Raw genomic sequence first — 27,668 nt, forward strand, 5'->3', positions numbered from 1 at the left:
TTCCTCCCTCCAGAAACCCACAGAGGAGCTGAGCTGGCAGGACACGCAAGGGACAAACACGGCTTGAGGCATTGACCTCAGGGGTTTAATCAGGCACATGCATCTTGAGAGTGGCCCCTCAGAGTTTTCTAGGACTCTCTCCTGTGCGGGGTTAGTGCTGTTTTCTGGGGGGAACAGGGGTAGAGAGGCATTAGTGAGACCACCCTACTGGCCATGTTTCAGAAGAGAGGCAGGCTGGGTAGAGAGGAGGGAGTGTTGTAGGAGCTCTGAGCTTCCAGAACAGGAAAAGGGAGGGCAGAATCTTCCTAAACCCAGGAGTAGATTCTAAAAGCCCCATAGGTGATTCTTTTTTTTTTTTTTTTAACTTTTAATTCTTTTAAATGTTCATTTAATTTTGAGAGAGAGAGAGAAAGAGACGTGGGGGAGGGGCAGAGAGAGAGGAAGAGAGAGAGAATTCCAAGCAGGCTCTGCAATGTTGGCACGAGCCTGACTCGGGGCTGGAACTCAGGAACCATGAGATCATGACCTGAGCTAAAATCAAGAACCGTAAGCTTGACTGACTGAGCCACCCAGGTGCCCCTACAAGCCCGGTAGGTGATTCTGATGTCTCCCACTTCCTCCCCCGCAAACAAAACCGCTGGATAGGAGGGATAGCATCTGACCACTGGTTAGATTCACCTATTCTACGGCAGCGTTGATAGATGAATAATTTTAGTTTATGGTAACATAAATCAGCAGTGGAAGGTGTTGTGAGATTAGTCACAAATGTACCTGTCACCTTTCATCTGCCATATTCTCCCCCCACCCTACCCTTCTTGGCCATTTTTAGATAATGCACGAGCCTGACATGACTGTGCACGTGGGAGGGGCAGGGGTCCTGTGGATCTCAAGTGGCTGCTGTAGGATCTGGCACTGAAGACAGTAATGAGAATCCTTAAGGACAGATGTAAAAACGTGATGGGGCACCTGGGTGGCTCAGTCGGTTAAGTTTCAGGTCATGATCTCGAGGTTTGTGGGTTCGAGCCCTGTGTCGGGCTCTGTGCTGACAGCTCAGAGCCTGGAGCCTGCTTCAGATTCTGTGTCTCCCTCTCTCTCTCTGCCCCTCCCCCATTTGTGCTCTGTCTCTCTCTCTCTCAAAAATGAATAAACATTAAAAAAATTTTTTAAAAAACATGGAAAGCACCTGTTAGTGGCCCACAGAAAACAGATATAAATTTTCTTACTAACATTAGTGCCCACCTATGATCTGCTTAGCCCAACAATTCTGGACCCTGGCTGCACATTAGGAATCACTGGGAGAACATTTATAATGCACCAGTGCCTGGGTCCCATTCCCCAGAGATGCCAGCTGGACTGCTTTGGGGTGGGCTCCCGTCACTAGTATTTCTTCATGTCCTGGGAACGTCTCTGTGTTGCAGAGTGAGAAAGCCTGGGGTAAACCAGGCATCCACATCCACGGGGTGAGGGGTCCAGACAGGCCACAGCGTCAACTCTTCATGTTCCGTGTGTGCAGGCTGCTCCCACATGCTCCCGGGTATGGCCCTATGTGAGTGTCTGTCTCTAAATTTCCCCTTTTTATACGAACACCAGTCCTGTTAGATGAGGGCCCACCCTGATGACCTCTCTTTAACTTGATTACCTCCATAAAGACCTTATTTCCAAAATATTCTGAGGTTAGGACTCTGACATATGAATTTGGAGTTGGGGGCGGGGCGGGGGGGGGGGGGGGCACAATTCAACCCAAAACAGTATTGAGTGATTTGGTGTTGAGTATTTTACAGCATTTATTTGGACTCTGATATTCCATAGGCATTTAATAAGTGGAACGGGTGGGTGAATACATGTCCTCTAGTATTGGGGGTATCGTATGTGCTGCCCACTGATCTGTGCAGAAAACACACACAGCCTGATTGTTTACATCCTGTTCCAAGCAGAATGTCGGAGCTTTCCCAAGTACCCTCCATGCGAAAGTTACGTTCTTAGGAAAAGAAGATGAGGGAAGTATTATTTCCTCTCTTTTTTTTCTTTTGCATGGGTGTAATTATTTTGTATCTGGTTGTAATCACACCGTACAATGTCATGATTTCCTTCTTTCACGTAATGCAGTACCCTAAGCATCCTTTCCAAGAAGTTAATGGTATGTAATCAAAAGAGTAATAATTATAATTAACATTTTTAAGCCCAAGAGTTCTTCCAAGCACTCAGCTATGTGGACTCACTTAATCTTCCAAATGACTCAGTGGGACGTACTATTTCTACGTCCGTTTTACAGATGCACGCTGCGACACAGAAGGGTTGAATAATTTAAGGTCACACAGCTACTGAGTAGTAGAGCCAAGATTTGTTTTTCATTTTTCTGAAATTCATTTATTTAAATTCAAATTAGTTCACATACAGTGTAGTATTGGTTTCAGGAGTAGAACCCAGTGATTTATCAGTTACACGTAACACCCAGTGTAGAGCCAAGATTTGAGCCATGTAGGCATTCTGATTTTGGGAATCTGTTTCCTCCTTTATGAAATGGGTATAATCGTGCCAGGAGACTGAGGAAAGATGTTCGATAAATACCTGGTTAGTATTGCATCTAAATGAACTCCATCCCATACTTGAATCACTCATCCTGTTCCAAGCTTGTCTCCTCACTTCCAGCTCAAGCCTGATTGAAATTTTGAGGCCCAAAGAGGGATGTCATTCCCCTCTCCTTCCCCAAATGAGAACTCAGCACCATATAATGGCCTGATGTGGACAAAGCACTCCCAGCTGACTGTTTACATCTGCCCCCACAACAGCCAAGCCCAGCCCCTTCTCTCCCTGTGATGTATCACACGCCTCCTACCTGCGCAGGGTGCTTTCAAGATGGCGTCCATCCACTTGGCCATGGGCAACTTGCCCCACTGTCCCACCATTAGGGACAGGGACGGCCCTGGCCAGCTTGTGGCTTCCTCATATACACAGGTTCGAGCCTCCCAGTGGTAGAAGTATTGCGCCTCAGTCACAAAGAGCGAGAGGCTGGTCTTTCCATTCTGTCAAGCACCCCCCACAGGTGGTGATCCTGAGGCCGCCTCATCTGGCGTGGGTGGGCCAGAGAGGTGCCCCTTCCTCTTAAAGGCAGAGGAAGGGAAACTTCTTCCGCCAGTTCCTTCAAAGAAGTCTCTTCCTCTTATATAGGCTGAATGTGGGGTTGGGGTAATTGTCACACCACCTCTTTTGGTCCACTTTGTAGCTCATCCTTTGGGGTTCCCCTGGCCCCTTTCTGTGGAATGCATGCATGCCATTGTCCTCAGCATGGGGCCCCAGTCAAAACTCTTAAGAACCCTAGGAAAATATCCTATCTCACATCCTGTTATATTATATTCTTGGCCATGAGTCACTTAAGAGTTTCCTTATCATGGGACTTGAGGCTGTTTCAGGTTTTTTTTGCTGTCCTAAACCCTGCTGTGGGGAACTTCCTTCCCCCGCACCCCCCCCCCCAGCCCCCCACGTAAGGCTGTATATTCCTTACACTACATTTGCATCTGTATTTACAGACTAAACCTAACAGGCCAGACTGCCAGTCTCTTCTTCCGCTGAATAAGTTCTAAGACCTCAAGTCAGTTCCTAGTGACAAATGCCACCAAATACAAAGAAGATGCTGTTTTTATCTGTTGAAAGCCTATCAGTAACCAAGTGATTTCTTTGAAGTTAAACAAGCCTCTCAAAAATAGAGTTGCACATGATGTTGCCCAGAGTAGATGGGGGGCAGGGGGCCCACACACAGTTTTTAAGCCATGGAACAGCAGCTTTGCTTGTTGATAGTATTATCCAAAGTACCACGTGATGACCAAGACTGAAGTCCTGAACCTTTGTAATCCGGAAAACTATCTTCATTAACGATCGATGATAAAGTCGCAGCCCAAGAAACTGATTAATCTTGTATCTTGTGTATTCGTCAAAGCGACAGAAGTCTTTTATTTCCAACACATGTTTTCTATCTTAGGTGGGACTCCCCCCTGTGACCTTGACCCTTCACCTACCATCCATGCCTTACATTTCTTCCAACTCTGGGTCCTACCTTCTTCCCAGCTCCCAGAAGCTCACGCCTAATTCTTGTGCCTTATTTCCTAAGCTCCTGTTAGCATCCGACTTCGGCTCGGGTCATGATCTCATGGCTTGTGAGTTGGAGCCCCACGTTGGGCTCTCTGCTTTCAGCGCAGAGCCCCCTTCAGATCCTCTGTCTCCCTCTCACTCTGCCCCTTCCTCGCTTGGGCACACTTTCTCTCTCAAAAATAGATATCTAAAAATAAAATGTCAATATTTGCAATATACTAGAAATTACATTCTTTCCAACCAATTAAACCAAAACATCATGTAAAATTGTGAAAGCTTACGTAGTTTACTAATTTTTAAAGACCTTATTATTAAAGCAGTTTTAGGTTTACAACAAAATTGGGAGGAAGGTACAGAGATTTCTTTTTTTAAAATTTTTAATGTTTATTTATACTTGAGAGAGAGTAAGAACCAGCAGGGGAGAGGCAGAGAGAGAGGGAGACAGAATCTGAAGCAGGCTGCAGGCTCTGAGCTGTCAGTACAGAGCCCGATGTAGGGCTGAAACTCACAAGCCACAAGATCACAATCTGAGCCAAAGTCGGACACTTAACCAACTGAGCCACCCAGGCACCCCAAGAGATTTCTTTTTTCTAAGTTTGTTTATTTATTTTGAGAGAGAGCACACTAACTGGGGAGAGGCATAGAGACAGGGAGAGAGAGAATCCCAAGCAGGCTCCGAGCTGGCAGCACAGAGCCCAGTTTGGGGCTCAGTCCCATGAATTGCAAGATCATGACCTGAGCCGAATCAAGAGTCGGACGTTTAACCGACCGAGCTACCCAGGCCCCCCTAATCCTGACCGCTTAGGAAGTGGGTTTGGGCCCAGACGTGTAGATTGACAGCTCGGCATCTTCAGAGCTGAAGGGGACCACAAAAATCATGTTGTTGGCGATTTCTTTTGTTTCATAGTGGAGGGAACCAGTGTCAGTCGATTGAGGGGTGGAGTTGGGACCTTGTCCAGCGTCACTTGCCCACCCCCGATGCCCAGCATTTCTGAGTCAGTAACAGCTGCCAGTTACCAGTTGCCGCTGGGCCGCTCGCCTAGGGCGATTTTAGGCTTTTCCCACAGTTCTAGATGATATCCGTCTGGCAGAGTAGCCTGGGTAAGAACTACTGGAATAAAACCGGTAAATGGCAAGGTCGCTCTTTCCTTCAAATTGTATTGGGAGGTAGTTGGCAAAACCCTCACTGCCTTGGCAGAGCAACTGGTCTGCCAGACTCTCTGCGAACCCGAAGCAATTACGTGCGTTATAATAACAGAGAACGGACCCAAGTGGCACTTGCTGTTGATGGTATCTTACCTGAGTCAGCCCGGCAGGCTGCTACCTGCTCTGAGTGATACGTGGCGATCCTTTTCAAGCGCCAACAAGACCTGTCTCATAGACTGGTGAGCCCTTTGCTTTGTTCTTTGAGGGACAAGCAGATAGTTCTGGCTTCGGGAAGTACTTGGCAGTGTCTCACTTCGTCCCTGAGACGATGTTTCGAGAATGAGGAAGCAGTGCTCTTAGAGAAAACTAGAAAACTTTCCCTAGAGCCTCTACTTGCTATTTTTAACTCTGGTGAGAGGGACTCCCTTTGGCTTTGAGGCCAGTATCTACCAATCCAAATTTTAGACCGCACTTTCTTGAAACAGGCTGGGGGGGGGGTGTGGTTCTTGATACACAGCTGCCTGGGCATTGAGAGGACGGAGAAGGAATTTCAAGGGTGGGTTTCGCTGGACCAGAAAGCACCTGTTCTGTAAGTCCATGTATCCCTCACCTCCCCCTTTCCCTGCTCCCTCCCTCCTTCATTTACCCACCGTCCCATCCTGTCCCTGCTGTTGACTGTCTAACCTCTACTATAACGTGCCTGGGGTGCCACATTGGGGGAGCAGATACACAAGCCACTAGAAAGTTAAAATTAGGGGAGTAGTACCAGGTGAATTTGATTAGGGTCTTTCCGAGGGGCAGATCTCTTCTTTGTCTTGATTCTCTAGACGGTTCTGCCCCATACACACAAGGATCTGATTCTGTTTCCCAGGATAGAACTTAACGTCCTCGAGTTGTATCATCTGACTTTTTCTAGACTAAATTTATGTGTCTGGCATGGTGACCTCCCACTGACCTGCCTCTCTCTGCTTGTCCCATCTGTCTTATGAGACAGATCATCACAGGAAACAAACCCTCCACCTCAGACTCTGAAGTCCCTTCCCCCCCCCCCCAACCTTGTACCCTTTTCTCTCTCGCTCCCTCCCCCGCCCTCAGGCTCAGCACACAACAGCCCTCCACCTGTCTGGTGTTTCGACGGGCTCTTGCTGATTTTTGGTGGACCCTGTGTGGCCAAGCCCTTGGGCTTGGGTAGACCAGGACCACCTGCACTGTGTGTTTCTGCATGCTGGAGAAAATAGCGGAATGCAAACTGCTGTCCCCACTACAAATTCATGCTGCCCACAAAAGTTATCCTTTGAGGTCCCTGCAGATCTTTTCTTTTGTAAACTTCTCAGAAGTGAAATTTTAAAAGAAAAATCAAAGTACAGCCAGTCCCCAAGTTTTGATGGGCGAACTTACAATTTTTCAACATTATAGTGGTGGTGAAGTGATACATATTCAGTAGAGACTGCACTTCGAATTTCGGAGTTGGATCTTTTCCCAGGCGGGGGATCCGCATCGCTCTCCTAATGCTGGCCACGGCCTCAGCTCCCACGTGGCCACATGACCACAGGGGTCAACAACCTACACACTGACATCCATTCTGCACCCACACAGCCCTTCTGTTTTTCACTTTCTTTTTATTTATTTATTTTTTGAGTTTATTTATTTGGAGGGAGAGAGAGAGAGCATGTGAGCAGGGTAGAGGCAGAGAGAGAGAGGAGACAGAATCCTAAGCAGGCTCTGTGCTGTCAGCGTGGGGCCCGATATGGGGCTCGAACTCATGAACCACGAGATCATGACCTGAGCCGAAATCAATAGCTGGGGACTTAACCTACTGTGCCGGCCAGGCACTCTTCGCTTTTCACGTTCAGTGCAATACTCAATTACAGAGATCTTCAGCCCTTAATTATCAAATAGGCTTTGTGTTAGATGCTCTTGCCCACTGCAGGCTAACGTAAGTGTTCTGAGCACATTAAAAGTCGGCTGGGCTGAGCTATGATGTTCAGTAATGAACATTCATGGTAGTGAACACATTTTGAATTTAGGATATTTTCAACTTATGATGAGTTTATCAGGATATAACCCTATTGTAAGTCAAGGAAAATCTGCACTCTAATTTGATGTAGTCTAATTTGATGGTTTTTTTTTTTTTTTTTTTTTTTTTACTTATTTCTACTTTCGGGCCAAGTCAAGATAACATATTTCTGGTAAGACACATAGAAGCCAAAGGGCAAAAATGCCTGCTTTCTAGCACTTAAGTAGTTATTTCCCTAAGAACAGCACACGAGAAGTTTATTAATCATTAAATTATACAGTCTCTAATCTGCTCTAATTGTTTGACTTAAAGGCTTCTGTTCTCATCATCATTCAGTGCTTTATTGACTGTAATGCCTTTGAATTTCACTAGCAACTTAGGATTTCACTTAGACTTCCCATTGGTGTGGGTGTCGAGGTACAGTATGGTTTGCGTGGTTGAGATGCAGATTGATACAACTTTTGGAACACTATTTGGTGCCATCTGTTACTCATTGATTGGGCAATGTCACTATTCAAGGACTTGATCCTATGGAAATTATGGCAGAGTGTATTTGAAATAGAAAAAAAATTAACCGGTCGAGTAAATTTTGGTATTTTGACACAGTATAATTAAAACCATTAAAAAGAGGAGACCAGGGGCGCCTGGGTGGCTCAGTTGGTTAAGCGTCCGACTCTTGGTTTCAGCTCGGGTCATGATCTCACAGTTCATGAGTTCAAGTCCCACATTAGGCTCTGTGCTGACAGCACGGAGCCTGCTTGGGATTCTCTGTCTCCCTCTCTCTCTGCCCTTCCTTCTCTCCCTCTGTCTCTCTCTCTCTCTCAAAATAAATAAACATGTAAAATTTTTTTAAAATTAAAAAAAAGAGACCACTGACCTGAAAAGATATCCATAAAGTATCATTAAATAAAGCATGTTGTAGACTAGTATGGTTTGAGGCTAAAAAAAAGTGGCTCAGTCTTGGTTCCTATGACTAAGGAATCAGGAAGGATGTGCCCCAGATTGTAACCAGTGACCTCTGAGGAGGGAGAAGCAATTGAGAGATGAGCTAAGAGCTGGAGAGAAAGAGCTTCACATCTCTTATGGATTTAAAAAAATATATATATATGATATTTGAATAAAGGTATTCTTCAACTTATAATGGGGTAAACTGAAAATATTTAAGTCAAAAATGTATCACTACACCTAACCTACCGAACATCATAGCTCAGCCAGCTGACCTTAAACTTGCTCGGAACATTTACATTAGCCTGCAGGTGGGCAAGAATATCTAACACAAAGCCTGTTTGATAATGAAGTGTAGAAGATCTCATGTAATTGATTGAATACTGCTCTGAAAGTGAAAAGCAGAAGGGCTGTGTGGGTTGTTGACCTTTGTGGTCATGTAGGAGCGGGGAGCGGGAGCCACTGCCCAGCATCACGGGAGAGGACCATACCCCATGTCACTACCCTAGGAAAAGATGCAAATCCAAAATTTGAAGTGAGGTTTCTCTAAACACATATCAGTTTTGCTCCATAGGAAAGTCAAAAATCATGGTTTTTTTTTTAAGAAAAATTATCAGTCAGGGGTGCCTGGGTGGCTCAGTCAGTTGAGTGTCCAACTTCGGCTCAGGTCATGATCTCACAGTCCATGGGATCGAGCCTGCATTCGGCTCTGTGCAGACAGCTCAGAGCCTGGACCCTGCTTAGGATTCTGTGTCTCCCTCTTTCTCTGCCCCTCTCCCGCTCACTCTCGCTCTTTCTCTCTTCTCTCTGTTTCAAAAAATAAACATTAAAAAAAGAAAAATTATCAGTTGGGAACTGTCCTTTTTTTTTTTTTTTTTTTTTTTTTTTTTTTAAATAGACTCTACTGGGCGTGGAGTCCAATGCAGGGCTTGAACTCAGGACCCTGCAGTCAAGACCTGAGCTGAGATCAAGAGTCAGACCCTTAACCAGCTCAGCCACCTGAGTGCCCCGGTCCTTTTTATTTTGTGTTTTTGGTTTTTTTGTTTTTTGTTTTCAAATTAAAGGAGAAAGTAGTGGAGTCACTCATTCAAACATTTAGGTGGCATTTAGGCCCAATAAACTTCCATACACTGGCACTTGACCCCCAGTGGTCTTTCTTCAGCCCACACGTAATTATGCACTGCGGGAAAATTATAGGCTGAAATGAGGGGTTGCGAATGCACGTCCTCATCTCGCAGCCTCGGAGGAGTCTGTGCTCTGGCATCGCATGTGTCCTCCGCCCGGAGTGAGGGTAAGACTAGGCAGGAACCCCCCGCCTCTCTGTGACACCCATTGCCTTTGTGCATGCAAATCATCACCTCCTGTGAAACGCTTGGTGATATTTCTGAACAGTAATCATGCACAGGGGGAAAACCCCTCCTTCCTTCACCTTTGAAACCGTAGCAAGGGTATGAAATTACATCTGAGTGTGCCCAGCCTCCAAGTCCCAGGCACAACTGCTCCAGTCTTTGACCCCGACTTCAACTCCAGAGGTAGCCGGTCTTGCTCGTAATTGGACAGAACCCTCATTGAAGAGAATAAAGAACCAAATGTACACAGAGCCACAGATTTGCTCTCCTCCTAGCAAAGCAGGGTGGCATTCATTCAAATTTCCATTCTTCTGTATTTCATTCTTTCAAACTCAATGAAACTTTTCCTGTTCCCTGAGGGATCACCTGGATTCTTGCCCACCCTTGTGCTCCCCTGGCATTCTCTCTATGCCTTTCTTTTTTAAAATGTTTTTAATGTTTATTTATTTTTGAGAGAGAGAGAGCATGAGCAGGGGAGGGGCAGAGAGAGAGGGAGACACAGAATCTGAAGCAGGTCCCAGGCTCTGAGCGGTCAGCACAGAGCCCGACGCGGGGCTCGAACCCACAAACTATGAGATCATGACCTGAGCCCAAGTCTTACGCTTAACCGACTGAGCCACCCAGGCGCCCCTGTATGCCTCTCTAACACATTTTTCATTCCTTGTGGTGTCAGTATTTTTGCTCACGTCTTTGTTGCATTGCTGGGTTGTAACCTTGAAGCAGCAGGGATGTGGCTCCTTTGTCTCCATATCCCAGGCCTAGAATGGTCTCTTGCACCAAGTAGGTCCTTTCTAAAGGCCAGCTTCTAGAATATACTTTCAAATAAATAGGTATGTATAGTATCCTTCCATAAAAAGTGAAAGTGTAGATGGTTGCTACGATAACAGTAACTACCTTGCAGAAAAAGAATGAAGTATAAATTGTTTTAGAAAATCCAACAGGAGATTCATAGTCCATTCCTAATGTGTAGAAGCAGATGATCGATAAATGCATTCAGAAGAGAGGGGTGCCTAAGTGACAGCCAGGTAAGCATCCAACTTTGGCTCAGGTCATGATCTCATGGTTCACGAGTTCAAACCCCATGTCGGATTCCGTGCTGACAGTTCAGAGCCTGGAGCCTGCTTCGGATTCTGTGTCTCCTTCTCTTTCTCTGCCCCTCTCCCCACTTGTGCTCTGTTTCTCTCTCTCTCTCTCATAAATAAATAAACATTTAAAAAATTTTAAAAAACAAAAAACAAGAAGAGTTATAGAGATACTCGCTCTGTCTTGGGAATTTACACCACTGAAAGCTACTTGAGTGTCACTAGCCGTGTGACAGGAGAGAGTCTAGAACAGTGTAAATCCATGCTATCAAAGCCCTGTTACTGTTGCACACCTGAGCTTTCAAAATCATATTTCCAAAGCCATTTCCGGAATATTTTCTTAAAGCAGAGAGCTCAAGCTTTAGCATTAGTTGCTTCCCCCCAAAGAAGCTACTTAAGTAATTCCCATGGAAGACGGCTCTTTTCGGGCTCTTTGCCTGTAATTTGGGTTACCGATACCAGGTTGAGCAGTGATAACTTGGTTTTGCTCTTTGTGGAAACCTCCAACCAGACTTAGGTGATCATCAGGTTAACCAACCTGTTGAGTGCTTTCCCACCCGGTTATCCTTTCCCTAGTTTGCGAAATAATAAAGATGGAACGAACTCTTTATTAATTAGCTAAGCGTAGGCATTAAAGATGGAACTCGCCAGTCCAGAAGAGCGTGATTCACAGAAAACTAGCCCCTAGGTACCAGTTAGTACCTTCCCTGTCAATCTGTCAGCATCTCCCGCCGATCCGTCCATCCCCACGGGGGATGGACCAGACCTGGCGTTTTCCCCACAGTGTGGGGTTTTCCCCACATGTGTTCCTGGCCTTTGGATTTTTGCTGCCCAGAGCCCTGTGTGAAATCGCCAGGTGTAAATCTCCAGAAGCAGCTCTTCAGCACCTTGTGCCTGCAGCTCCCTAAGCATGATGGAACCGGGCTGCCAGCTTCTAAGCTATAACCAGGGTACAAAATGAGTATAACCACACCAGCTTTCTCTCTGCTCAGAGAATTCAGCAGTTACCGCCTTTGCCCAAATAGAAGCTAATTCCCCCCATATTCACAGTGAGGAGGCTTAACAAAATGGGGATTTTCTTTAGCCTAGTTGAATATATAAAACATTGGTGTTTAACTTTGTGGTACCTTCAAATCTCCTAAGAAGAGTAAACCAATTTTTTTATTGTGGTAAAATACACATGACATAATATTTACCATCTTGACCATTTTTAAGGGTATGGTTCCGTGGCTTTAAGTCCATTCATGTTGGGCAGCCATCACCCCCATCCATCTCCAGAACCTTTTCATCTTCCCAAACTGGAACTCCATACCCATTAAATACTAATTCGCCATTCTACCCTCACCCCCCTCCCACCTCCTGGTAATTGCTATTTGACTTTCTGTCTTTTCAACGTTTATTTATTTTTGAGACAGAGAGAGACAGAGCATGAGTGGGGATGGGGCAGAGAGAGAGGGAGACACAGAATCCGAAACAGGCTCCAGGCCCTGAGCGGTCAGCACAGAGCCCGACGCGGGGCTCGAACTCACGGACCATGAGATCGTGACCCGAGCCGAAGTCGGACGCTTAACCGACCGAGCCACCCAGGCGCCCCGACTTTCTGTCTTTTCAATTTGATTCCTCCAGGTACCTCATAGAACTAGACTCACACAACATTTTTCCCGTTGTGTCTGGCTTATTTCACTTACCGTAATGTCCTCAAGGTTCATCTATGTTGTCATGTGGGTCAGAATTTCCTTCCTTTTTGACGCTGAATAATATTCTACATTTTTTTACTCCATGTATCTGTCAATGGTCATTTGGGTTGTTTCCATCTTTTTTTTCTTATCTAGACCTTCCTCTTCTGGCATTCAGGTCGAACCGTACCCAGGAACCATTCTTTCCCACAAAACCAGTACTTTAAGCTCAAATCTCATTCAGAATTAAAACAAGGCCTTTGAACAGAACTCTTTTCTATCATTTGCAAATCGTAGTTCTTAGCTCCTAAGAAGCGCTTGGAGGAGTCAGTGAGCTAACCCAAAGCATCATGCACGTGGCACGTAGCAGGCACTCTGCAGAATTAAGTCCTTGAGAAATCTGGAAAGAATTAGGGAAGAATAAAGAGGGTGGAATGAGGAGGCTGGTTTCAGAGGTTGGCTTAGAACAGGGGAGAATTGTGTATGATAGGATCCCTGGAGGGGAAGGGGCAGACGTGCAAGGGAAGAGGAGGAGTTGGGACCCCTTTAAGGCCCTGCCTCATTTCCCCTGCCTTCCTGGGTTGCTCACAGCTAAGCCTGGTGCCGCTCTGACCCACAACTCTGTCCTCTGTGTTCCTGGATCAGTTTTAATGGGAGCAGCGAGATCTCACGCTACAGCTTGTGCGGCTGAACATTATTCATTCCCTCAGGCCCCAGCCCTAGGTCCCAGGGATGCCACAGCCTGGACCTCTGTGCCCAAGTCACAGCGTCCCGGCATCCTGAACTCCAGTTCCTAGAACTGGGCTTACAGTAGATTCCTGCCATCAGCAACCTCCTGAGGACTGTACTGGCCCTGGTTGTCCCCAGGTGTCATCTGCCCACATTCCCTACGGGTATCATATACCCCTCTGATATCCACGTGGAACCCGCAGTCCCCTTTTGGAAATTCTCCACGTAGGCTGCTTCCAGAACCATCACCGAACTTGCCACATCCTCTGTATCCTGTGTCTTGTCCGTGAGCTGATCCTCTGTCCCCTCCCTACCTCAGACCATTCCTCAAGGCTGAACTGGTCCTGGAGGCGAGTCCCGTGTTGTAGCGAGAGGCCACCTTGTGACGCTTCTGGGTTCAGTTAAGTTGAACTAACATTTTTGAACCACGGTAACTAAGGTCAGTGCTAGGCAATATAAAAGTGGACAAGACCTGTCCCACCCTTTGCAGTAAGTACTCTTAAAAACCTCTGCACAGGACCGTAATTCGAGGATACAGGTCAGGCCTTGAAGATGAAAAGACCCCATCTCTTTGGAGATAGGAGAAAAGGAGAATGGGAGCAAATACATCGGCCGAGCCCTTTCTGGGAGAGTAGGCACAAATAGGTACGGGGCCTTCAGCAGACTGGAAAAGGTTTGGAACAAGACCCGGTAGGGCCTTAAGGGGGACAGTTGGAAGAGAGACCGAGAATGACCGAGGAGAAGCTGAGACCCAACTGAGACCAGATACGTGATCATATGATGTGTGAAGTTTGTCCCTTCTTTTTCCCAGCCATACTCAGCAATTTGGAACAAGACAGGGGGAAGGAAGGGCAGAGCTAAGTACTGGCCAGGGGCCCACAGCTGATGGACAAATCTAGGGTGTTTTTAAACCCATCCCTAAGATGCTGGACCCTGGCTAAGTGGACAGGAATCCAGGGGAGACCAGAACAACAGAGCTGGGATGGAGGCCACAGAATTGGTGGCCAAGGAGACGAGGCCAAGGAGCAGAGTCAGAGGGCATGACGATGACATAGGGACAGCATCATGGAGAACGTTTATCCCCTGGTCTAGAGAACACAGACTCCACGCCATAGTTGTGTCTTCTTTCCTTCCTCCCTCCCACTCGCTGTCCCTTGCACAGATACTATGTGTTATCTGTCTCAAACGTGCTAATCACAGGACAGCATGGACAAGGGCCCTTGCCTGGTAGTCTGGAGTCTCCAGACTTCAAACTCCCACACCCAGTGTCGCCGTCCAATGGGGCGGCACGTACAGGTGTGTGGGAACACCCCGGGCACGTAACCCAGACTGGGAGTTTGCAGAAGGCTTTCCAGGAGGAAGTGACTTCTGAGCCGGGACCTCCAAGATAAGAGAAAGTGAGGCAGATAGAAAGGCTGGGGAGGCTAGCACCACAGACACCTCTGTGTCCTCGCCGCCCCCTGGTAGAAGCCGGCTTGCACGCCCACCTCTCTGCTAGAACCGCTCTAGGATATGGCCGCTCATCCCCTTCACCAAATCTCGTCTCCAAACGGCCCCCAGAACTTCCAGCCTTTCCCGGTCTTGATGCTGTCTCCCTCCTCTCTGACCTCCCTTCTCTGCTTTCCTTCCTCGTTCCCTCCCCTTCCACCGAAATGGGGGTGTTGAAGTGCTCCTCAAGTTTGTGACCACACGTCTTGCTCTCCAGCGTCTCTCTCTCTCCTTCCATAATCCGTCAACGTCCATGTTTTCCTCTCCTGCCCTGGCGTCCCTCAAGGACCAGAGCCTTGTCTTCAACACACAGGGACATCTTGTGGTCTTACTCTTCAAAACTCACCCTGGATTTCACCTCCCTTCACCTCGTGACTGTATCTCTGCAGGGGCTGTAGCTTTATCCCTTCCTCTCCCAGATGGATGGTCTGGGGTCTCATCAATCGTCACCTCCAAGGCCATCTTGCTTTCCCCCCACCACACCCCACCACCACCTGGCCTTTACATGCTCCCTAAGTGCCATGTACCTGTGCTTTGCACGGCCAGGGGGAATTTCCTGCTGTGCTCCTGGGCAAGCATAGCTGCTTCCGGCCAGAGCTCCTTAGTGACCCCCCCCCACCCCCCAATATCTGTGAGATGGAGCCTAGCTCTTTAGATGGGCTTTCAGGCCTCAGTCCAGCCTCAGAGCACCATCTCCTATCCCATTGCCTCTCATTGCCTTTGCTTCAGAAAGACTCCAGCTAAATGCCCTTGCCTCCAAGTGCCCACTGTCCAAATTCCCAGCAAAAGCTCATCTCAATATTTCTGGTTCAGAGATTCAGAGAAACTGCCTCTGTTTTTTTCTGTTGGAAGAAATGTCTCCTCTCTGACTTCAACTACACCTCCCTATTGGAACTCGTCCCCTTCTGCCTTGTATTTGGGTTATTTGTGTACGTCTCTACTGTCCCAGTACATCTGGGGGCAGGCCTTGAGGCCAAGGGTTCAGATTATTTTTATTTTTTTGTCTTTGCATATAGGTTCCAGCATGGGAACTTGTACATATTACATTCTCCGTAAAGAAGGTTTGAATAAAGGCATACGTGTGGTTTCAGTAAGGCCATAAAAATGCAAAAATAAGTCTTTTATGATTTCACTCTTTGAAAACTAACCTCATGGGGTGCCTGGGTAGCTCAGTGGGTTGAGCGTTGGGCTCTTGATTTCAGCTCAGGTCGTGATCTCACGGTTCATGAGATCGAGCCATGCGCCGGGCTCCGTGCTGATGGTATAGAGCCTTTTTAGGATTCTCCCTCTGCTCCTCCCACCCCCTCTCTCAAAATAAATAAACTAAAGGGGTGCCTGGGTGGTTTAGTCGGTTAGGTGTCCAGTTTCGGCTCAGGTCATGATCTCGTGGTTGAGGAGTTCAAGCCCCACATCGGGTTCTGTGCTGAATGCTCAGAGCCTGGAGCCTACTTCACATTCTGTGTCTCCCTCTCTCTGCCCCTCCCCCACTTGCGCGCGCGCGCTCTCTCTCTCTCTCTCTCTCTCAAAAATAAATATTTAAAAAAATAAATAAGCAAAAGTTTAAAAATGAAAACTAGCCTAAAAGTAGCATCACATAATAATTAGAGCAAGAACAGAGATCGTTGATATTCTTGTATTATTCTGTCTCCATCAACCTTCGCAAGTAATTCTGAGTCATGTCATGTCCCTTATCTCTGTCATGGGGATAATTCTGGCCAGACATGGTGTTCGGTAAGAATGTTCTCCAGGTGATAAGAAACCGAGTCATGTATGCTCCATCACGGAGTCTCCCATTAAAAGAGAGTTCACGTTTCAGCAGGGACCTCAGCTGTACCACGGAGGCTGACAGGTTTGAACATTGGTGCCTCTTAACTCCGGCTGAAGGCCCCGTTTCTGTTTCCTCCTGTGCATGTTTCCAGTTCGGTGAGCAGAACCGTGGCTCTTGATAAAAGAACATGCCTGCCTGGTCCTGCTGAGGCCGCGCAGATGTGGGAAGGCAGGTCCCTGCACGAACCACCGAACAGTGGCCCTGCCTGCCGTTGGGGAGCTTTAGCCTCCCAAAAGTGAAAAAGTTGTGTAGAGACAGAGTTTTGTTCTTTCAAAAACTCCCCGTAACTCTTACAAACCATACGTATAGAGCGAGCAGTGTGCTTTTTATTCCAGTTAGGACGTTGGCAAGGACCAAGACCCAGAAGCAAGAAATACTTAGACCTGGGGCGCCTGGGTGGCTCAGTCGGTTGGGCGTCCGACTTTGGCTCAGGTCGTGATCTCACGGTCTGTGAGTTCGAGCCCCGTGTCGGGGTCTGTGCTGACAGCTCAGAGCCTGGAGCCTGCTTCTGATTCTGTGTCTCCCTCTCTGTCTGCCCCTCTACCCCAATTGTGCTCTTTCTCTGTTTCTCAAAAATAAATAAACATTAAAAAACATAGAAGAAGAAATACTTAGATTCGTTGAGGGGAAAAATCTAGCTGATAAAACATAGGAATGCTTCTGGTGTGGAAAAACAATGAGGCCCGTAATTAGACAGCTGTATCTACATTGCTGAGACATGGAGATTTATGAGCTTGGAGTGAGGGGGGAAGGCTTCTTAGAAGATTAAGAGGAAAAAGACACCAGGGAATTAGCACATCTTTAAGGACAAAACCGAGAATGTAGAGCATCTTAGAGATAAGCTAATCTATCTGCCCCCTTAATCTACAAATGAGGATGCAGAGACCCGGATTGGTAAATTATGGGTGCAGCTGGAGTAAATAAAACCCAGGGTTTTTGACCCAACACCGTGGCTTCTTCTGGACCGCGATGGAGGGGGTAATCCTAGCCGCTGAGGGAGGTTTTCATTGTATGAAGATGGAGTTAACATAAACAAACATGCACTGACCGTGGTGTCCTCTGTGGACTTCCTTGAAAACACACTCACACACACCCCCTTCCAACAAGGTCACGGTAAATCCCTTCATGTAGCATGCTGTAGGGCACAACCTTGCTTGTAAAAACAGAACCCCCCTCAGAAGGGCAGAAACACGATCCTCAGGAGATTTGCACACTGCTTTCTAACAGTTTCTCTTTGCTGTTTTGAAATATATTTTTAAAAAAATGGATAATAGGCGCCTGGGTGGCTCAGTCGGTTAAGCGTCCAACTTCGGCTCAGGTCATGATCTCACAGTCTGCAAGTTCAAGCCCCGCATCGGGCTCTGTGCTGACAGCTCAGAACCTGGAGCCTGCTTCGGATTCTGTGTGTCTCTCTCTCTGCTCCTCCCCTGCTCACTCTCTCTCTCTCTCTCTCTCTCTCTCAAAAATAAATAAACATTAAAAAAGTATAATAGATATGGGAACAAATTGTAACCTAGACTGACAACAAGCCCAACAAAAAGTGGGTAGGGAATAAAAACAAGAAAAAGAACCCCAGCGTGAAATAAAAATAAAACAGTAGCACATTGTTTCATGCATTGATACCTTTTTAAAAAATAGAGTCACTCATGTAACTGTCATTTGTTGAGTGTCTACTGTGTGTCAGGCACTGTTCTGGGCGCGGGGTGGGGGTGGGGGGCGCAAATAGACAAGAGCCCCTGCCCTCCAGGAGCTTATAGAGGAACGTGAGTGATACTGTTCTTAAGCACCATCACCACCACCCCTGCCCCCACCGCCTGCCAGGCTTTGGTGGAAATGTAACTAAATTGGAAAATTGATAATATCTCCACAAATGGGGATGATTCTAATGAAGGTTGCTTTCCGGTTTTCAGGGAGAAGAAAACGGCTTTCCAGACAGTACTGGAGAACCCCTTTCAGGTAAAAGATTGACTCCACGGATGTCTGGGCTTCACTGAGAACTGGCATGGCTGAATTAAAGATAATTTAGGAATATGTTTATCATTAACTTTGAAAATCTGTATTACAGCCTAGAGAAACTTTCCAGCCACCGGTCATGGTGAACTGCAAGGAAATGTTAACCAGATTTCACAAAAGCCTTCAAAGAGTCTTTTCTCCGAGCTAACCCTACTGTGCGCAGGGGCGGGGCACAGCTGGGTTCCCAGTGGGACAAGTTTAGGATGGGGCAACAGAACAGAGCAAGCAGACCCTTCTCCCTCAGGAGTCCTAGGAGGCTTGCCATTGCTGGAAAACTGTGACTGGTGGAAGAAAGCAATGGGGCTTAGGTAAACCAGGTCAGCACAGGAAGGGCCAGCATCCTCTCTCGGTACCTCAGGCACTCGGTTAGCCAAGGGGACCCTCCTGACACCTGGCCATGTGTTATTCCCTACCCTCTTTCTGCTACCAGTGTGTTTAACCAAAGAAACATGAAGGATTGCGTCCTTTCCCACTTTTTATTGTAAGATGGAAACTCTGGCAGTCTTTAGGTTTCTTATTAATTAATCTTGGGGAAAATCTGGAGTGAGCATTAAAATACACTACCAAAAGAATAATGAAAAGATATAGAAAACTCACTCATATTTTCTATATCTTTTAAAACACATATTAAATGACCTGAGTCATCAGAGTTTTGTTTCTTTCTCTTCTAATGGGAGGGTGGCAGACCCTGAAGCCCTCAGGATAATCTCACCAATCCTACCTAGCCTCTGCCAGTGTAACCATGCTGAAAACCAGAACATGTGTTGTCTAATCACCTTAGCCACAGTGATCTCTGGTGGTGAGACTGTAGGTGATTTTTTTTCCCCTTCAGCAGATCTATATTTATTAAGGACCTACTGTGTGCCAGGTTCCCTAAAGAGGCCGTGTGGCAAAAGTATAGTTCTGGGAGACAGAAGTGGGGATCCTGGTTTCAATTCAGCCATTCCCCTGCTGAGATTAGAGCAATCAAAAGAGAAACTGAGCCAGACGAACTTGCATTAGAGACTTCCCACCAGTCTCATGGGACAGGCCCAATGTCAGGGTCCCATCCGGACACCCCATTGGAACTTGTCTTCCTTGGGCCACACCCCTCCCCTACCAGAGGCTAGGACCACTGGCCAAGGATTATCCCTCTTCCACAAATGCTACAGCAGACAAGCTCACATTAGAAGCACCTAGCTGGGTGATGTGAGGAGGAGAAGGCATCTTTGTATACAAGCAGCCACTTTTTTTTTTTTTTTTAAAGTAGGTTTCATGCCCAGTGAGGGGCCCAGTGCAGGGCTCGAACTCACAACCCTGAGATCAAGACCTGAGCTGAGATCAAATGTCAGACGCTTAACCGACTGAGCCACCCAGATGCCCCTCCACTACCCTATATTTTTAAAATTTATTTTTTTTATTTAAAAAAAAATTTTTTTTGGACATTTTATTTATTTTTGAGACAGAGAGAGACAGAGCATGAATGGGGGAGGGTCAGAGAGAGGGAGACACAGAATCTGAAACAGGCTCCAGGCTCTGAGCTGTCAGCACAGAGCCTGACACGGGGCTCAAACCCACGGACTGTGAGATCATGACCTGAGCCGAAGTCGGCCGCTCAACCGACTGAGCCACCCAGGCGCCCCTAAATTTCTTTTTTTTTTTTTTACCATGCACCTTTTTTTTTTTAATATGAAATTTATTGTTAAATTGGTTTCCATACAACACCCAGTGCTCATCCCAACAGGTGCCTCCTCAATACCCATCACCCACCCACCCCTCCCTCCCACCCCCCATAAACCCTCAGTTTGTTCTCAGTTTTTTTAAGAGTCTCTTATGTTTTGGCTCCCTCCCTCTCTAACCATTTTTTTTTCCTTCCCCTCTCCATGGTCTTCTGTTAAGTTTCTCAGGATTCACATAGGAATGAAAACATATGGAATCTGTCCTTCTCTGTATGACTTATTTCACTTAGCATAACACTCTCCAGTTCCATCCACATTGCTAACAAAAGGCCAGATTTTTTTAAATTTCTAACATGAGTTAGAAAAAACTCTCCCCCAAAACTTTAACCTGTATATGTACACAACCTATATATATACATAACCATTATATATACACAAATGTATATATAAAGATGATCAGATGTAGGCAAATGCATAGAGTGTGTGGTAAAATAACCAAAGAAATCCATAAAAGGCCAACTGTTATCGATCTGGGTGTTAAAGAGCATGATTTCTTTCTCCCCATGCTCATCTAAATTTTCAGCTTTTCTGCAATAAGCACATATTTCTTTTCTAATTATAAAAAATCTATACACTTTTGAAAGACTAACACCCTATACACTAATGTGGAATGTGAGCTAAAATGAGAATGGATAGAGCTGTTCAGGAATATCTAGAAAACTTTATGCATTAAGGTTGTTATTAACTAATAGATTAATCAATTTTCAGTTGTCTCTTAAAAATTTTTACCTGTGTCAAAATGAAATGGAAGAGCTTCAAAGAGAGTAAACTTTTCACAGTGATAGTCATAGCAGGTAGTGTTAATGCAAGCAGATTGCCATTGAAATCAACATCTTTAGCACCTAGCACGGTGCTTTGCACACAAGAACAATCAGGTGTTTGGCTCGATTTTTGTTTTTGTCTTCGTAAACAAGTAGGTGAGAGACAGTAACTTAATGGCTTTGCTCTTGGATAAACTGGTGAAAACAGATCTGGATACAGTAAAACCTCGGATTGCGAGTAATTTGTTCTGTGAGTGTTCCACAAGACGAGCAAACGTTTCTAATAAATTTTAAATTGATAAACGAGCGATGACTTGTAGTACAAGTAGTACATGACGCTGAGGGTCACATGATCACAACTGAGCCAGTGGTTCTTCTCTCTCTGTCTTTCTCTCTGTCTGTGGGATTGTGGATGGTCATCTCCCATGCTCGGATGCTCGGTCTCAGGCCACGGTGTTTGGCAGAAATCAGTGATCTTTCAGAATGTTGGAAGGTGCCCACAACGGGCACTACTGTGTTTTTGGTCACTTCAAAGCACCTATGGACAGTCCTTTGTTTTTCCAGACAAGAGTGAGCTTAGGAATGCCTTGCTTCCTTCTAGGTCAGGCTGCCTGCAGATAGAGCCCCTTTCCTCTGCTGCCTTATTGCCAGTTACATGAAATACAGTCTATGGCAAGAGTCTATTAATACTGTTCTGTAGCAGTCATTCTGTTAGTGGTAGTGAAAGTCGCCTTACGCAATAACCCTCTTCTCTCTTGCCTCCCACACACCAGACACGAAGGCTTTCAAAGGTAAGTGCAGGTTAATTTGTTTATTTGTCTTTCTGGTTTGTATTTTCTTTATTATTTTGCATTATATTATAGTATTGTGATCATTTTTGTATGACTATTTTTGGATTATGGAACGAATCGTCTGAGTTTCCATTCTTTTTTAAAAACATTTTTTGATGTTTTTATTTATTTTTGAGAGAGACAGACAGAGCATGAGTGGGGAAGAGGCAGAGAAAGAGGGAGACACAGAATCCAAAGCCAACTCCAGGCTCTGAGCTGCCAGCACAGAGCTCAAAATCATGAACCACAAGATCATGACCTGAGCTGAAGTTGGATGCTCAACCGACTGAGCCACCCAGGTGCCCGAGAGTTTCCATTATTTCTTATGGGGAAATTTGCTTTGATATACAAGTGCTTCAGACTATCAGCATGTTTCCGGAATAAGTTATGCTCTCAACCCAAGGTTTTGCTGTATTTCAGTCATTGAAGGAGAGTAGCAAGCTAAGTAAGATTTATTTTATTGTTTTAGTCACATGCACTAATTCCCCACTTACTGTGTACCTGCCCCAGTTCAAAGCACTTTAAAAATGTGCTTATTAGGAAAATGTGCTTAGACAGCTCTGAGTTTACTTTCCTTACCGGGTGGATGTTACAGAAGCGATGCTGGGTCACGTGGCTCGTGCTTGGTCTCACAAGTCGTAAGTGGGGTTCAAGCCCCCGGCCTGCCAGGAGCTCATTTCCAGCCACCACATGGGGCTGCCCCTCTACTGGTCAGATGCCTTGCCTGAATAGTGCACACACTGAATGCTGAGTGTCCTACCGCGGGGTCAGCGGGATCTCAGGTAGAGTCTTAATCTGGAACAAAGCCAGCGTCCACCCCCCTCCGCCAAAGACACTGTCCTAGAAGGAGGGGTTAGACAGACGTGGGAAAGGACAGCTGACAGTTTGTAATCAAGGAAAGAAAAAGAACACAAAGCAGAATCAGCCACCCCTAGAAAAGCAAAGCCCCCTCTGTGGAACCATTGAACACGGAAGCAAACAGCCACAGGAGGCAGAGCACAAGACCGAGGATACTCCTTGCGATGCCTGGGTTGAAACGGCAACACAAGTGACGGCCTGTGTACCCTGCTGAAGGAAACCTTAAAGGCGTTCGATGTTCTCATACAGACTTTCGAAATGAAAACATTGGGGCATGAAAGGAACACGAGTCAGTTATCAAGAGAGTATCCCTCCGGTTGAAAACACACAGAACCCCTCCTCGCCCTCCCTTTCTGAGAAAGCGGTAGCTGTCGCATGGTCACACGGACCACGGTGCTTTCTGCACCTGCTCTCGACGCCTGGCCGGTTTCCCGAGGATGACTTTCTGACCACCTTGCATAATTCAGCACTTGCCTGATGGGAACCGAATGTCCCCAAGACAGACGAATGTAAAGTAGGACTTTTATTTTTTTATTTTTCTAGTTAGGCCCATTAAATGGCACTTTGTTAATGTGTTGGCATGACATAACTTCTGAGTCCAGATTCACATGGAATTCTGTGCTGAATTTTTACCCAGGTCCTTTCTTAACGTAGGTTCGTTTCCTTTTGAAAGTGCCCTCTACCTTCTGAGTGTGTGTGATGACACAATTGAGGCACGGCGTGATTTACCAGCCTAGATCCTTCCAGTTTGTCAGTTAGACTCCCCAGTGCTGCCGCCGACATGATGTCTCCTTAAAGGGGTGTTTTAGAGAGAGAGAGAATGGGATTATATTGTTTTTCCCTTCAGTTAAGAGATCAAACGCCCACCAAAAGCCCTTGGGGTAGTTTCTTGGGAGATAAAAATAGTTCATCATTTTCCAGCTCAGAGCATATAAACCACCTCTGATGAATAATGTGGTGTGTGTGTGTGTGTGTGTGCATCCCAATGATTTATCAAAGCCGTAAACTGACATTTTAAATATGTTTCTTTCCACCCACATTGGAAACCACACATAGGAAAAAAGCATGAATTTATACCCTTAACACACACAACTGCAGAAGTACTCGACTCTGCTTTGACCCTAGTTGGTATTTTCAGGCTCCAAATCGAATAGTTTATAGACCCCTGGGATAGAGTTATTTTATTTCAGGATCACAATATTTTGCTATTTGCAAAGTTGCCAGTATAAAAAATGCTTCCCGTTTAATTGTCTGAATTAACTCAAGACCTAGTCACCCCGGGGAACGTTACTATAAATGATCTAAGAGCGAGCAGTGGTCCTGAGCATACTGGAGGGAAACACCCGTGTGGTAATAGTTCTCGAACAGCCAGAGTGTACAAGATAAAACGGCACTCACCCCTGCAGGGAGACACGTTAAGTCAGTCTGTGATCCACTGCCAAAATCCTGGTTGGCGCCATTTTCTAGACCCAGCTAATCATGACCTTTGTGGATCCTGGAGTCCTGTTCCAATCCACAATTAACTGTTAATTGGCCATTATTTTAAACCTTGCCAGCCCCAAGCTGGAGTTAGACCCTGCACCGTCGGACATGACCGGTTTCTTACCATTGTTTTAAGTGACATAGACCTACCCCGTCAGTGAACATTCTTGAATCCTGAACTCTTCCTTAAAGTGTATGAAAATGTGTGCGAGAGAGACGATAGAGCACAGGGAGAGAAGACCGAAAACACCCCACAGGAAAACCCATTCATCTACTCTTGAGGGTGGAGAAGTGTTATCTGTTCAAAGACTTAACGACCAAACCGACATGGTATCTCCCGAAGAAAAGTAGCAGCTATGATTCGAAAATGTCATTTAGCAGGCCCTTCTGGCCAAGAACTTACCCTGCAGATGTCTTTAAGGCAATGGTTTTCAACCCTGGCTGCATATTAGAATTCCCGGGGGAGCTTTTAAATATCCCATGTCTGCCTGCACCCCACACCAATTAACTAAGGATCTCGGTAGACGATCCTTGGTCAGAGTCAGGATTTTGTAAATCTCCTTGGCCGGGAGGGTGGGGGGGTGGGTCAGGAGGAGTTCCTTCTTGCGGCCAAAGGTCCAGAACGAGTGCTTTTAAAAAGGCTCTTGGTTATGCTTCCTCACCCCCAGCTACTAATCCTTTGTTGCTCACCTGTGCACAGAATGAAGTTTCAGTGGATGATCTTATTTAATCCCCTCGATAACCTTGGGAAGTAGATCCTACTGTCCCTGGTCAGAGAGTGAGGCTGTGGCCTTAGCAAGCTCATTACCAGTCCAAGTTGCACACCTGCACCGTGCTAATGGGCATTGACTGTCAGCTGGGGTGTCCCTAAAGCTCTTGTTGATTGGTCGTACACAGTGTGTACTCTTTCTCCATAGCAACCAGGCGTCTTTCTTCTGCCTGGTATAAGCTCAGCACTAAACAACAAAAAAAAGCTTCAGTTCATCTGAAATTTTCTAGATAGCTCTTCTTAGGCTGCCCAGAGCTTTCCAATTTGTTTCTCTAAGACACACTCTTCACTCATTTGATTTACTCAACAAATATTACTGAATGCCTCCTGTGTGCCTGGAGCGAAGTGGTGACATCAGACACCAAAGTCTCTTTCCTCTTGGAGTTTAATACTAGCTGGGAGTGACAGTCATTACATATGGTGGTAGGTGTACCGTGAGGAAAATAACGAGGGGAACAGAATTTTGCCTGGCAGGGGAGGGTGCTGCCTTAGCTAAGAAGATGCACAGAGACCTGAACAATGCAGAGGAGCCAGCCGTGTGAAGATCTGAGGAAGGAGGACTCCGGGGAGAAGAGCTAGCTGGTGCAAAGGTCCTGGGGCAGAGCCGAGCTTCATGTTCTAGGGACAAGTGCGGGCAGGGAGAAGCCATAGAGAAGGAAGTGAGCTGGGAGATAGCAGCAGAGGCCACACTGCGTGGGGACTCTTTTTCTTTATGTATCCTTAAAAAAATGTTAAATCTAACATCTTTCAATAACATTTACATAAGACCTGACAGAAACGCCATTACATCATTTATCTCATTCAACTCATGAGATACAGAAATGATCATTTTAATTTTATAGATGAGGAACCTGAAGTCCGTAGATGTTAAATGCGTGGAGAGGTCAAGCTCTAGGAGGTTGGAGGGCTGAGATTTGAAGATGCTGCTCCGTGCAGGGCTGGTCGTATGTTAGCCATTCCATGAATGACCGTTGTCCCGATGAAAAGACACTGAGAGGGGAGCCTGGGTGGCTCAGCTGGTCACAGTGTCCAATTCTTGATCTCGGCTCAGGTCATAATCTCATGGTTCAGGAGTTCGAGCCCTGTGTCGGGATCCTGACTGATGGCGTGGAGCCTGCTTGGGATTCTGTCTCTCCCTCTCTCTCTGCCCCTCCCCTGCTTGTTCTCTCTCAAAATAAATAAACTTTAAGAAAAAAAAAGAAAGAAGAAAAGACATTGAGAAATCTGGCATTTCTTCCTCTGACAAAGTCTCCCTGAGTTTAAGCCAGTACTCAGACTAGACTCACAGAGAGCAAGTCTTTCCAGGGTTTTGGTCTCTAAAATAAGAAGTCATCATAAATTAATGGTGGGTTCCATTCTTGCTTTGCATCAGCAGAAAATACACAAGTCAGGTGTCCAAATATGGCAAGTGAAGACCCTCATTAGTAGAGAATCTGAGTGAATTTTTATACATAAGTAACTTCTTTTTTGAAATAGCCCTCTCCTCTCTGCCCCCAAATCTAGAATCCCCTTGTATCTTAAGACCAATTCTGTACCGTTTTCCACCGATACCTGTTTATTGCTCAAGAAACACAAGCAACATTCCTTTTCCTTTATTATTAGTTCTTCAGGTCATAAGATGCATCAGATAATAAGAACAAATCTGCCTTGTCTCATGGGGAGAAAGTATAGTTCTCATTCATTCATTCATCTGGCAGACAATTTCTGAACTTCACCTACACAGCAACCCTGTGCTTGTTTTTTGAGAGGCATCAAATAATATTCCCATTTTTCCCCATTTCTGATGAAAGCTTCTTCGGTGCTATGACTCTCTCCCCCCACAATTGTTTCTCCCCCAAGGCATCACCCAGTCTAGCGTTTTATGTGCACTATTACATGATAGGTGTTTAAAGCAGGGCAGGACAAAATGTGTTCGATACAAAACAAAACATGTTCCTCCACTTCAGTCTTCCAGAGAGCTAATTATAGTTTATGATTCCAAACGGCAGCTTCACATTCGCTACTGTTGCCATTTCGGGTAGATTTCAGTTCACGGAGTGGTTTGTGATTTGTGTCATGAGAGATACAAAAGGAAAACATCCATAGGGTTTTGGCACGTCATGTGTTGTAAAACAGACTGATAAATGGTCAGCATAATTGTTCAAAGAATAAAAGCTTCTCTTACACTAGAAGGCTTAAAGGAGCTTCCCAGGAACCTTACTGATGTCTTTCTTCTTTTTTATATTATTTATTATTATATTATTTTTATTCTTCTTCACTTGACCTTAGCCAAAAGGCTGAGAAGTGATTATCATTCTCTTCCTCCTAATGGAGAAAACTTGCCAACCCTGAATCTGACACAGGAGATGCTGGGGAGGACCTTCGAACATCAATACATTTAATTCTGGACTTTGAGATACAAACCCTCCTTTATTTTTCTGTGACATTTAAAAATATTTTTAAAGTTGGAGCACCTGGGTGACTCAGTCGTTGAGCATCTGACTCTTGATTTCAGCTCTGGTCATCATCTCGAGGTTCGTGAGATCGAGCCCCACATCAGGCTCCATGCTGAGCCTGAAGCCTGCTTCGGATTTCTCTCTCTGTCTCTGTCTCTCTCTCTGTCTCTCTCTCTCTCTCTCTCTCTGTGCTCCTCCCCTGCTTGCTCTCACTCTGTCTCAAAATAAATAAACATTTAACAACTATATTTTTTAAAGTATCCAAAGAAACACAATCATATAAAAAATTAGGAAATATCCATTGTTAACGTGTGTGTTATACATACTTCCAGACTTTTTCTGTGCCTGTGAATATGTATATAATATATGCTTTATGTGGATATGAATGACTATACCATTTGTTTTTTACAAAAACGGAATTAGGCATACTCTTTTTTTTTAATGTTTATTTATTTT

The 27,668-nt window shown here is 45.7% G+C and overlaps 1 protein-coding gene across 10 annotated transcripts in view; it reads left to right on the top strand.

The window, feature by feature from the left end:
* EDARADD (EDAR associated via death domain) overlaps positions 1 to 27,668 on the top strand; it is a 95,098-nt gene that overhangs the window by 60,104 nt on the left and 7,326 nt on the right. For all 10 annotated transcript variants that reach the window (XM_060642886.3, XM_060642892.3, XM_060642889.3 and 7 more), the window contains one exon: positions 18,257 to 18,302. In XM_060642886.3, coding sequence (XP_060498869.1) covers positions 18,257 to 18,302 — 46 coding nt within the window. The remainder of the gene's footprint in view (positions 1 to 18,256; positions 18,303 to 27,668) is intronic.

Source organism: Panthera onca, chromosome D2, assembly GCF_046562875.1.
Source record: "Panthera onca isolate mPanOnc1 chromosome D2, mPanOnc1 haplotype 2, whole genome shotgun sequence".
Taxonomy (NCBI): Eukaryota; Metazoa; Chordata; class Mammalia; order Carnivora; family Felidae; genus Panthera; species Panthera onca.